Here is a 12,794-nt window from a genome sequence, read left to right as displayed (position 1 = left end):
CAACCCGACTGACATCATCAGCATTTTATTGCCTAATACTGTATGTCACTGATAATAAATGAATGACTGCAAGCATGTACATATTTTTATTGTACCATGAATTATAAAACATTAATTCTATGTAACCATTTAAATTACAGATATCTAAATAAGTTAAAAGCTGTTAGCCCTCTCTAAGGCATTCCACCCGACCACAATGCAATTCTTAGGCAGCCCCAGACATGGCCATTAGACCTGGTAGAAGTGCACTCAAGGCCCAGGGCTGCTCTGGGAAAATTTGTTCTGCACAAAAAGTATATATAGCAGAGAAATTTATTATTACAGACAATGTACAACCCCCCTTCTAAAGTAGATCATCGTTGAACCACAGCACCAGTACATTAAACATTGGATGGGAGCCAAGCACATCAAATGGCTTTGACCTACAGTGTGACATCAATTGTTTAAGATACATCATGTTTTTGTAGAAATATACAGTAGTTTCGGGTAGAGATTTGGGTAAATTCTTTTGTAGTTGAGAAGGGTAAAAAACAGTAAATCCAATTTTCACTTTAGCACGTTGACTGTCTGACCTTTTTTAAGGTTCCTCCCTGTGTGCCACAACAAGTTTATGTACAAACATACTTTTTTGAAATACTATCTAGTCATAAACATCATCAAAATGGTGTCTAATAAATTGGCAGGAAAATATTAGGGGTCGAGCCCGGGGAGCTCACTTGCATACAAACCAAACAGGGAGGTGCCGGAGCAGGCCAAATGGCCGAGTGGTTAAGGCAGGGGCACCGTGATCATAGCCAAGAATATCGGCAAGGGTTCACAGCTGGCTCGCACGTATAGTTATGATGGTACAACAAATCTTCTCAGATAAGAACTATAAACCGTAGGCCCAGTGTAGACAAATGGTCATGTGCACTTTAAAGAATCCAGTACCTCTTTCGAGATGAGTAGGAGGTTACCCCGGTGTACTAGTTCACTTGGCGCCCTGTCGTGGACAGATGAAAGTGTGCCGGTTTACTGGCTGCAGAGGACATGAAGTGACCCTCAGGGGAGGAGAAACTTGAAAAGTGCAACATCTAGTCCCCAGCGCATAGAGACCTTGTTTATTTGCGCTATATAAATCCATCTATTATTATTATTATTATTATTATTATTAAGTCTGTGGTTCTACAACGCATAACAAAAGAAGTAATAAACACTAGAATGATTTTCTTTTAATAAAAAATTGAGCTGATACTGTATTGAAAATGAAAAGGATGGTGAACCATTCAGTCCAACAACAGACAGGGTTAGAAGTTCAAAGGTCATCAAAGGTCATTTTATGAAGATCCTTCATGTGGTTGTACACAGACAGCTCTGTCCAAACTATCAAATTATATTTGACAAAAAACTGCCCATATATAGACATCATGATATATGGTCATGCTTATATGGTCATGATGTGATGTCATCATGACATCAAGACCATATTTAGGCATGTCACTTGTTTTTGTCAATTAAAATTTGACAGTCTGAGCAGTAGGGACTTGGTAGCACAAGTGTGGGGAATACCAGGTAAAATTGGTAGTTAAAGTTCCTGCCCCATCCCGTATCATCAAAGCAATATAATTTTTCACAGGATTTTAGCGAATTTTTTTGCTAAACTCGGTGCCAAACCTACAGTAGAGATTGCGAACGGACATAACTGCTGTCTTATTCGCTAACGGGAACCAGAACAAGTTTAATTTGTTAGGTTACATGGCCGTAATATTAGTTCAACCGATACTGGATTTTGGTAAATGGCAGTACAAGTTCCTAATAATTTTCAGTAGAATAGGTAGCGCAATTGTCTCATGTATTGGAGTGGCTGCTGCAGACCCCCGTAAGGTTGGTATGCAAGTGAGCTCCCCAGGTAGGGGACCTACTGCTTATACCTAAATTGGCAAAAGTATAAAAAATTATACCATTCCAAATGACAAAGTGAAATTTAAAAATGCAGAAATATTTTCATTGTAGCCTATACAGGTATGTACAGAAAATAATGAATGTTATACCGCAAGCGCAATGAGATAGAATATTTCCAAGAGTTGAATTTCATCGAATGAAAACGAATGAAAATACTCTACCTCATTGTACAATAGCAACATTAAATTTACTGTAAGATCCTTGAAGTTTAGTCAGGTTTATTTATATTACACAAACCGTCTATGCTCGTGTATGGCTGACCTACATATTCTTACCTCCCACAGCGGAGTAGTTCATTGACTAACAAAGTGGAATGGCCGAACATTGCCGAATAGAGCCAAAAATTAACGAAAAGGTACATCGGTTGTGCGATGCACTCTTTTTATTAAATGAATTCATTAATTTAATCACATGTGATCTATTATAGATGTCCAATCTTGCTGTACAAAATGAAAAAAATCGAACCAGCAGTAGCTTGAACTAAAATTTTCCTTATCCAATGGACATGCTACAAAATCTCATAAAAATGTTTTGAAATTCCAGATCTTTTCTATTTTAACTATGACCTTTATTCAATAATTTTTTTATGGAAATTAATAATTATGAATGATAATGTCTTAAATTTCTATTTTAAAATATTTTTTTAATTTTTCCTATCACAACTTTTAATATTTTTAGAGAGCAACGTTAAACAACATTCTCTATTTGAAAACTATTGCTATGTTTCATCAGTTGTACTATCAATTTTTATTGATTTTTTGACATTTTGAATAGCATGCATTTTTATACTGAAATTACTTGGTTTCAAGTTTCCTTGAATTTTGTAACCCTGCCATTTCAGATTAACTGCTAGAAACATATTTTCTGATAAACCACAATAAATAAAGAGTTATCTTTGTTAGGCACCTCAGGCAAGACTTGTTTATACCTTGTTTAGCAAACCCACCGCCTGCAAAATAATTATGATTTTGAATAAAAGTAACATTTTATTTTTTGGCCAATTAGCACACCTGCCACCACGATAAAATGGCAATTTCTGACACAAATAAAAGCTTTTCTTTATTATTACGCCCGTCGCTGCATTGAAATCTCAAAAAATAAGGTATGTATATTTCTTCCTAATTATAAAAATTTAAAGCATTTAACCATCCCACTGCTTACATTCACTAATACAAATTTATTTTTTATTTTCTCCTCTGGATGTTTTTGGCAAAACTACTTGCTAAATTAGAAAACAAAATTCATCTTTTGCCTCCTCTGAAGAATTTCGCGAAACAAGGTATAAAAAAAACTGTCTTTAACTGCTACTGTACAATACATCTTCTGGTATTGTTCCGTAATTAATAAAAATTAATATTGTTCATAAGCACCTTAGTTTTATACATTAATTTCAAAAATGATAATGTAAAATTGTCCCTATCAAGTATTTCATTGAAAATATTAAATATTTTTTGTATGTTACAAAATAACTGCAGTGCTTATTAACTGTTTTAAGTATTAGGAGCTTATCCAAGAGTGGTGCTTATTAAAAAATTTTGGTATTAAAATTTACCATATCTTCTAGAGAACATATAGTAGGAAGGCATCTGGTTTGTGGCAATGTTTGTAAATGAATTTATTTCAACTTGTTAGCACTACTGTAGAAATTGGATGTTTTCCTGATGGTAATTCTTTCTTTTTTAATTTCTATTTCAGCAGAGCTGATTTAAATCAAGGCAAATTGGGTAATAATGTAGTTTTCTAGTTTAATGTTGATTAGGAACATCGTCTCTAACAAGCAAAAAAGCACTTCAGCGAAAACAATCATGTTTGGTACGTTGCTCATTCAAAGAGCAACATATTATATATTCATGAAAAGCATTCTATCAATTTATAAATTATTAGTATTAGGCCAAATAAAATTAATTGTTGGTTTCACATCCAGGGTTTGAAATTATTTTTGGTGATGGTATTTACTATTTGGGGCAATGACAAGCCAAACCAGTCACACCTCACAAATATCAATTTTTATTAATAAAGTGTTAAACAACAAAATGGAAGTTATAAAACGGTGAAAGAATAATTTAAATCCGATGTTTTGTTGTGAAGTTAAAGGGGTTTAGACATGCAGTTGATTAAATAACAGGTTTGAAAAACCAGCCATCAAAGTTTACGATTATAAGGAATTCTCAGGCAAATCATAATTTTTTTTTTTTTTTAATGTTGAAAATGGGTAAAATAACAACATAACATGATGTATTGATAATAAAAGGGTTGGTTTAGTGCAATAAATAGATTTCAAACATTTCGACATTCCAACATATTTTGGCCATTATCTCGGAAAAATGATTTGCGAGGAGTGACTGGTTTGGCTTGTCTTCACCAAATTTACTGTCCTATAGGCCTACTATGGTAAACAGAGTGGTAAATAATATTCTTATCAAATGTATTCTGCCATTTACACTTGCACCTCTTCTTTTCTTAGGTTAAAGACAACCTTCCAGATCATCTATTCTTCTTTTCCATGGAAAAATGATTGGTTTGTTTTTTTTTTGAAAAATAGTAAATAGTAATTTTTTTTTCATGAGTCTCCAAAATTTCATGAGGTCGGGGATGTGAAACGTGGTGAAACTAGCAATTTTATTTGGCATTATGGATGAGTTTTTGGATCATTTGCTTAAAATTTAAGTGTAATTTAATTTTAATTGTATTGTCAATACTTTGTTCTAGGAACAGGCTATGGTTTGTATTGCAATTGTGTGTCTATTTGTGAGAGATGACCTTGAGGAATAACAATTCTGTCAATGAGCATCCGTTGCAAAATAAAGATTTTATTAATGAACACTTCGCCACATAGCAATCGATGCTTATAGCATCTTCTCTCCAAAAAATGCACAGGTATATTTGAATACTATTTACACAGTTTAATGCATTCTAGAAAAAAAATAGTTGGTCACATGCTAATCTTGATTATTAAGATATTGTGGGTACATACTAGAACCCCGGGGGGGGGGGCTCACTCTTAAATATTTCTATACGGGTAGGTGCCGCATTTACGGGGGTATTTTTGAGGACTTGGTAGCACAAGTGTGGGAATTTATAGAAGAGTTTCAACACGTACAGGGTATATTTGCGAGGACTTGGCAGCACAAGTGTGGGAAATACCAGGTCAATTTGGTAGTTAAAGTCCCTGCCCTGTCCCGTATCAAAATCGCATAATTTTTCATACGATATTAGAAAAGATTTTTTGCTAACCTCCGTCCTAAACCTACCGTTACATAGCCACGAACAGTAGGGATCGCGACCAGACAGAACCGCGGTCATATTCGCCATCAGGAAACAGTACAAGTTTTGGTAGGTTACATGGCCGTACTAGTAGTTCAACTGACACCAGATTTTGGTAAATGGTAGTTCAATTCCCTAACAATTTTCAGTAAAATAGGTGGCGCAAGTGTCCCCCTCCCCCGTAAGGTTGGTATACATGTGAGCTCCCCGGGACAAGAACTGCTGCTGCATACAGTATGCCACAATTTCAAGATTGCAAATTATATTTACAGTATTATTTACAGTAGTAATGTGGATTGTGACTGTGTTTGCAATGGTAATGTACCTTTTTAAGGAGTGAACTTATTGAGATTGATACCGCTGGATTCATTACTGTTTTTACCACACTTAATTTTTAGGATCGCGATCTTTTAATTTGTGATCAATTCACAGTCATAGTGACCTGGATAAATAATACATTACACTATACAGACAACTTGTAATAAGATTATATCCTTCAATTACAAGTTAGCATGATGTTAATAAAACTAAATATATGGAATGAAGTATAATAATCATGGCATGTTAATTACAAACATTTCTTATTATATGCTGGTGGAGTGTAATTTAAAATTAATCTTAATTTCTGATTACAGAATTCTGTAAAGCACATTTTGATTAATATTCTTGTAAAATATGTTCACCATGTACACTACTACACCACTTTACAAGATTACATTTACACTAGAAACCTCAATATTGTTAATGAAAAATTTAGCTCATATTTTTCAATTTCAACTATATCATTTTGAATCTAATCATTTTTAAGACCATCCCTCTATTAAGTCTGTGTCTTTGATAGCAAATCAAAAGTTGTTGCATTTAGTACCACTACTATAAGCAAGAGTATCCCTGAAATTTGTCAAATTCAGGGATGGTCCACTAGTTGAGTGGAGTGAGCTGCATAGAAATAGATTAATGATTAAAACTACATCCTAGTGGATACTACACAATAGTATCCCGTAAAGATTTTTTTTGTTTTTGTTTTTAGGCCAAGTAATTATTTAATCAACTTATTTCTTGTCCCTTTTAGCTTCTCTTTTTGCATGCCACTAGAATGAGAAAATATTTGTTTCTATTTGGCCTGTATTACTGTACCCAACGTCAAAACCAGTTTCCCCAGTGGCAATGTGTGTCTGCTACTTGATTTATTTATTTATTTTTTTTTTTTTTGGCTACTTTCTACAAAGGAACTCGATTATTATAAAATTTCTGACAGAAATTCTTGGTCATTGTTTGTTTGTTTGGTTTTAGGATGGGTTACAATTAGAGTATGGGTTAATAATAGAGCAAGTAGTCAGTATTATATTATGAATACATAAGCTTTGAAAAATAAATAATAACCCATCTACGCTTTTTGTGTGGCAATTCACAGGAATAACTATAGAAGTAAAAGACTTGATTTTTTAGTTCTTTCTAGGAGAGGGCTTCTAAGGCATAACATCCTATTTCATAGGCTTACTTTTGGAAGACTGTTCATTTCTATCTTTAGCTCATAACGCATTGGTATCCCTTCATTCCTCTTGAAATCTGAAACCAGATTTACAACTTACAAGGGAGATGCTAGCAAATTGTCTACTGTACCCGCAAATAGTCACAAAAACTCAACTTACTGAGTATAACACATCCATAGCTGACACGTGTAAAGCTGAACTTCGCATTTTTAAACGTGTCACTTTAATCATGTTTTCTTTGGTATCCAGCGGCAGTTTGGCGCAGTGGCTGAGGTTTGGGCTTTCAATCATAAGGTCGGGGTTTCGAGTCTCTGCTGTGCAGATTCGTTTGAGTCCTTGGGCAAGGCACTTTAGCTACATTGCTTCAGCCCACTCATCTTATCAATGGGTACCAGCAAACTGCTATGGACTAACCTGCGACAAGCTAGTGTCCCGTCCAGGGGGAGTACAACTCTCATCCGCTTCACTACAGAAACTGGGGATAAGCTCCAGCTTTATGAGCCTCAGTGGCTAGGAAAGGATTTGGTTTAGTTTCTTTGGTATCCACTCTTATAACCATACTTCATCAACAAACGTTTTTGTTATTAATATTTAGAACACATATCCCATTGAAATAAAGACGTAAATTAACTTTTACTGCTATACTACAAGAATCTTTCCCTGTATAATGCAGTGGTACATAGACAGTAAACACAACGGAAGGGTTTTAGCAAAATATTTATGTTCTGTTTTCATCATGCATTCTTGGGAAGAATAAATCAAGAAATGCATGTTAAAATGCATTAAATCAATGACACAGATGCTCTGAATAAAAAATACAGTCTAAGTTTATTAAAGCTATGGGATTTTATTGTATAGTACCTGGATAAGGGATACACGCCTGGAAAACATTGCTGTAGTTGGGTGATGTCTGTTTAGATTAGCTTTTACTAGGACATGTTATTAAAGAGCTTCTTCACTACTTCGCAATCATACTTGAGTAGTTATGGATTTGAAGCATAATCAAAAAATTGATAAAAAATTGACCCGTCTCTTACATTCCAATAACATCTGGCACCATACTTCAAAACACACTTGGATAGGCTAATACTTTACTCAAATTAAAATAATTTTGTTGATTAGAAAATGTAACAATGATTCATCATTATTTGTCAACTTCTTATGCTAGGATTAATTTCTATACCCCTTTTGTTTAAAGTACATTCTTGAAAATTCTTTGAATTGATTATTAATAAATTTCCTATTTTTGACCTTGAACTTGAACCCAAAATTTAATAACCTCTACCTTAGAACCACTGTGTGAATACATTATATCAGGGTCCCAAGTTGTCAAAGTCAAATTCATGGAGAATTTGTTGTGCAGGACAGGCTGATGTTTGGGACACATGCACTTGCTAAAACACATACAAGGTCACTCTCGAACAATTTATCGCCATGTTCAATATTTTTTAAAAAGGCTTGGCAGGTTAAGATCACTGTTAATACCCTATTGCTGCCTAGAATGTTCGCCATATTTACTGCACAAGAATGAGAAAATTTTGAATAGCAAAATCCATAATAGTGAAAACCTGTTAAAATCCTGGAGAAATCCAAGATAAATTCAAATTCCGGGAGAGAATTTCGAATTTCCGGCAGACCTGCGATGAACCAAAATTTCCGGAGACTCCATGACAATCCGGGAGACTTGGGCAACAGTAATAATGGGTGAAAATATAGACACATAATTTAAAATATATAGATATATAGAAACTTTGTACTGGTGTCCAACAAGCACCTTTTTTGAAAAAGTGCCAATCCCAAATAGGAAACTCCCTCAGATAGTTTTGTCGTTAAGTGCTATACTTGAATAAGCGCTGCACCAAACATGAAGTGAAGCAATGCTTATTGGAACATTCTACAATATAGTTTATTGATGCTTTATCTTTTGAATATTCTGTTACCTGTCACTCCCGGTTGAATGCTAGTAGGTGGCGCAGGAACATAGGCATCGGAAACATTTATATTACACAGGTTTTTCGTGCAGCAGCAAAAGTGAACCGTGTTGTTGACGCTGAATACCTGTGAGGGCGCACTTGTCGATTTACAGTCTTCTTCACAGAACATGGACACCTCATTATTAAAGCATCCTATATTTAACAGAAAAATAAAAATACAAAGAAATAAATTTATGTTTTTCGTATTGAATGAATCTCTTCTTACCAGTACAATTTGGATGATTAACTAATTGTCTTCTGATAAAATAGTTTCTCAACATGACCGAAATAAGTTTCTAAAGCCAGGCGCTCTCTGCATCGTATGATGAATCCTCTCCCTCTGAGTGCTAGAAGATGCAACGCAATTTGTTGTTTTGTCGGTGGCAGTCTGAACCGATCATCATTAAATGCCTCTATAGAATCGCGTCGCCGACGACCGCCAGGGACACTGGGTGCCCAGCTTAAGAGTAAATTTCTATAAAAGCCAGGCTCCAGAGGATAATAATTTTGGATACATTGTACAACTAATTTTTTCTATGACACAAAATGTTTGTTTGATAAAAAAAACTTGGGAACATTTAATTATAATTTTTAATATCTAAAAATTGGGGTGTAAGGGGAGTAACCACTCTTTTTTCCACTTTTCGACCTTTCCCCCTCCCCGCCACTTTTTAAATATTCAAAATTCTATTCTCAAATTTGTTGTCAAACAATATTTTGGTGTCTTAGAAAAATCAGTTGTACAGCATATCAACATTACTTTTTTCTCCGGAGCATGGCTTTAACAGTTAATAAAATGCAATATTATTCTGAGACTAAGCTTTGCTGAAGAGCACCATAGCTCAGTCAGATAAACTGGTGGTAGCCACTGAAACATGGAGATCTATTGTTTCATCGTTCAATTCCATCCTCTCCTTGTTTCAGCTGGGGAAATGAAATGATTAACTCCTGCAATGTCACACATAAAAATAACATTTGACCTTAAAACACAGCCATTATATATTTTTTAATGGAGGAATGTAAAACTTTGCTCTGTTGCACCTGTTGCTGCCTATCCAGTCAACAATATGGAATGCATAACATTTCAAATGAATTGAATAATCGCATTTTCATATAGCACATAAGAACATAATTAAGCATTCACTATATTATGGCTGATTTTAAATTTCATTGATTATTCATAGAAGTGGTATTGAACACTGTGATTTGTGTACAGCACAATATGTTTTATTTAAATAGGGCGAGACTTTTTTTATTCCTTGTTTCGCATACTTATTTTTTTAAAGATCATCGGAGTAGAGCGGTATAAAAATAAAAATAAAATTTTGTTTTCTTATTTAGCAAATAGTTTTGCCAAAAAACATCCAGACGGAGGAGAAAATAAAAATAAAATTTTACTGGTGAATGTAAAATAGGATTGATAAATGCTTCAGATTTATAATAATTAAGAAGAAATATACTCAAGGCAGCGGAGGGTATAATCAAAATAAAAAAAAACTTATTCTTTTTTCTGAAATTTCAACATTTTCGTGACGGCAGGTGCGCTAACTGGCCAAAAATAACATTTTATTTTTATTCGAAATCATCAATATTTGCAGTCGGCGGGTTCACTAAAAAAGATATAAAAAAAAGTCTTGCCTAATTAACCAAGTACTGTATACTTCATTATTGGTATTTTTATTCAGTTCTGTATTCTTTTTGTAATATATGAAATACTTCTTACCAAAGGTAAGAACAGAAAGCGCATAATACCAGAGGTAAGAACAGAAAGCACATAAAGACATTTTACTGCAAAATGCAGCACAATATAAAACAGAAACAAACTAAAAACCGGAACTCTCACATTTTTTTAGTATTATATTTACTGATGGATAAAGAAACTACCACTATGGTATGAATAAGGTAATAAAACTACTCGAGAATGCTAAGCCAGATACAAAGAAATATGTACATTCACCTTCTCAAAATAGCCTAACACTGAGATCCACTGTCAGTTTTGGTTGAGGTAGTGTCATGTCACAGCTGAGCTGTGCTGTTCAATGTATGCCTTAGTGATTTTATTATGGCTATAATATTGGAGGGGAATTAATGCCAACATAGTATATACTGCATTGTTTTGTACACACGAGGTACTGTACAGTAGGCTGGCATTTGTCTCCTTTGTTAATCTTAGTTGTCATCACTACTGTAGTTTAAAAATTATATACATTAAATGAGTCGCACAATGTTTGACAATCTCTTTACTTTCATTTCTTTTTTAAGAGTATATTTGGTCGCGTATTATACTATCAAATTCAAATGATTCCTAAATATTGAGTGGCCGTTGACCTATGACAACATGTCGTGGTGAAATGATTCAGTTGTCGCACAGGCCAATATTGAGTAAATGAGCTAATATGTGAGCTCAAAAAATTTCCTAACAATCCAAGTTTGTTTTTCACTACAGATCAACAGTTTAATGTATTAATCATGTCCCAAAGTGTTAGTTCTGGAAATGGTCAAAAAATCTTTTATTTAACTTTATTTTGATAGTTAATTCTATTAAACAATTTATGCACAAGTAACTTTAGAAAACAATTACTCAAGATCATGCTTATCTTGACTCTAAGAGTGCTGTACTTTCACTTTCCAATAACTTGGGCTTGAAATGTCCAATTTCAATGAATGACCCCTCGTTTTAAAGATTACATACTCAGGTATCTGAAAACACCAATAACTTGAATTTCATTTTTTTTTTTTTTTTTGCCAAAACATGCCTCAATTTTGATAGCTCACAAGCTGATATAACGATTAAATTTAACTACGAAAGAATGAAAGAGAGCCACATAGCATACTGGAACCAATAGGAGAAGACTGCATACGGTTAACATCTATCCAAAGGGCAACATATTGCATGTGGTATAAATAGCCAATATCCTACATGTGGTATCAATAGGCCAGCATATTACATTTTGCAGTAGGTACAATATACTATCCATGATCCAGTTATATGAATTTAGAAATTACACTGTTGAGTCAACAACCTCCACAACTGAAGCTATCATTATATTTATAAGTTTCAAACTGCTTTAATATTATGTGAAATGACTTGTATCAAAGACATATCAATCCATCATCCATAAAAACAAAAAATAGTAAGTTACTAATTGAACTTGCTACTAAAATTATCCGACTGTGTTAAACTAATTACAGTATACAAAGCAGAATACAAAATAAAATATGCATTAAAATGAATCATTATAAACTTTGAGTATACTATTACAATAAAGGTGGTCTTTGTCAATCAGCCTTGGGCCATCCATAATTTTCTATTTTTCCCCAGAGTACAAAACATAGACTCGGGGGAGGGAGAGAAAGAGGTTTGGAGTCTGAGCCAGAGGTGAGCATAAAAATTGGTCGGAGAGCCAATGTGAATTTCTTCTTCAACACCGAGGAGGGCCTCGCAAAACTTTGATTTTTTCATTGTGCTTCCATAGCACTGCACCACTTCATTCTCAGTTTTAATGACATTACTTTCTACATATGACTGGTGTCAGACCGTTAAAAAACAAGGTGTATTCTAGCCATAGTCAATGTTGCTTGGCAGGCCGGACACATAAGTTTTTTAATTCATTTTCGCAGGCCGCAAAAAAATCGCTGTCGGGCCGCACTTTGCCAACCTGTGGTCTAGGCATGTGTTCTTGCAAATGAAAAAAGAAAAAAATCACCACAAATCTACTCAAATCATCATTTTATGTACTCGTTCAGAAGGCAATGCACAGTAGGGGCTACAGAAAAGGCAAATAAATTTAACCTCAATTCCATTTTCAAGAAACAGGTTATGGTTTCTCTCTAAATTAAAACAACCTTTTGAAAAGCACATGAAAATAGTAAGGCTAAAACATAAAGTTTAATAGCATTCAATCTTTTCAAAAAAATGTTTAACTTAATTTTTAACAAGCAGTGATTTTCCTTGATGAAGGAGTCCGAGTCTAAAATGCTAATGAACTGCTTTGAGGATGGCAGGCTACAATTACTGAGCATAATAAAATGACACTTTTAACCCGGCTGTCACGTTTCATTGAATTTTAAATGAGTGATAATATACTAATGAGCATTAGACCCGATTTAAATGTCCTCACCG

At 34.2% G+C, this 12,794-nt stretch overlaps 1 protein-coding gene across 4 annotated transcripts in view; it reads right to left on the bottom strand.

Annotated features, from left to right (window-relative positions):
• LOC117103193 (bone morphogenetic protein receptor type-2-like) overlaps positions 1-12,794 on the bottom strand; it is a 54,137-nt gene that overhangs the window by 22,315 nt on the left and 19,028 nt on the right. For all 4 annotated transcript variants that reach the window (XM_033243721.1, XM_033243718.1, XM_033243719.1 and 1 more), the window contains exon 4: positions 8,639-8,824. In XM_033243721.1, coding sequence (XP_033099612.1) covers positions 8,639-8,824 — 186 coding nt within the window. The remainder of the gene's footprint in view (positions 1-8,638; positions 8,825-12,794) is intronic.

This window comes from Anneissia japonica, unplaced genomic scaffold, assembly GCF_011630105.1.
Source record: "Anneissia japonica isolate Jap-2015-1 unplaced genomic scaffold, ASM1163010v1 scaffold2652_len1590060_cov184, whole genome shotgun sequence".
Taxonomy (NCBI): domain Eukaryota; kingdom Metazoa; phylum Echinodermata; class Crinoidea; order Comatulida; family Comatulidae; genus Anneissia; species Anneissia japonica.
Note: the sequence above shows the minus strand (reverse complement) of the source record. Positions and strands in the feature narration are given on the sequence as shown.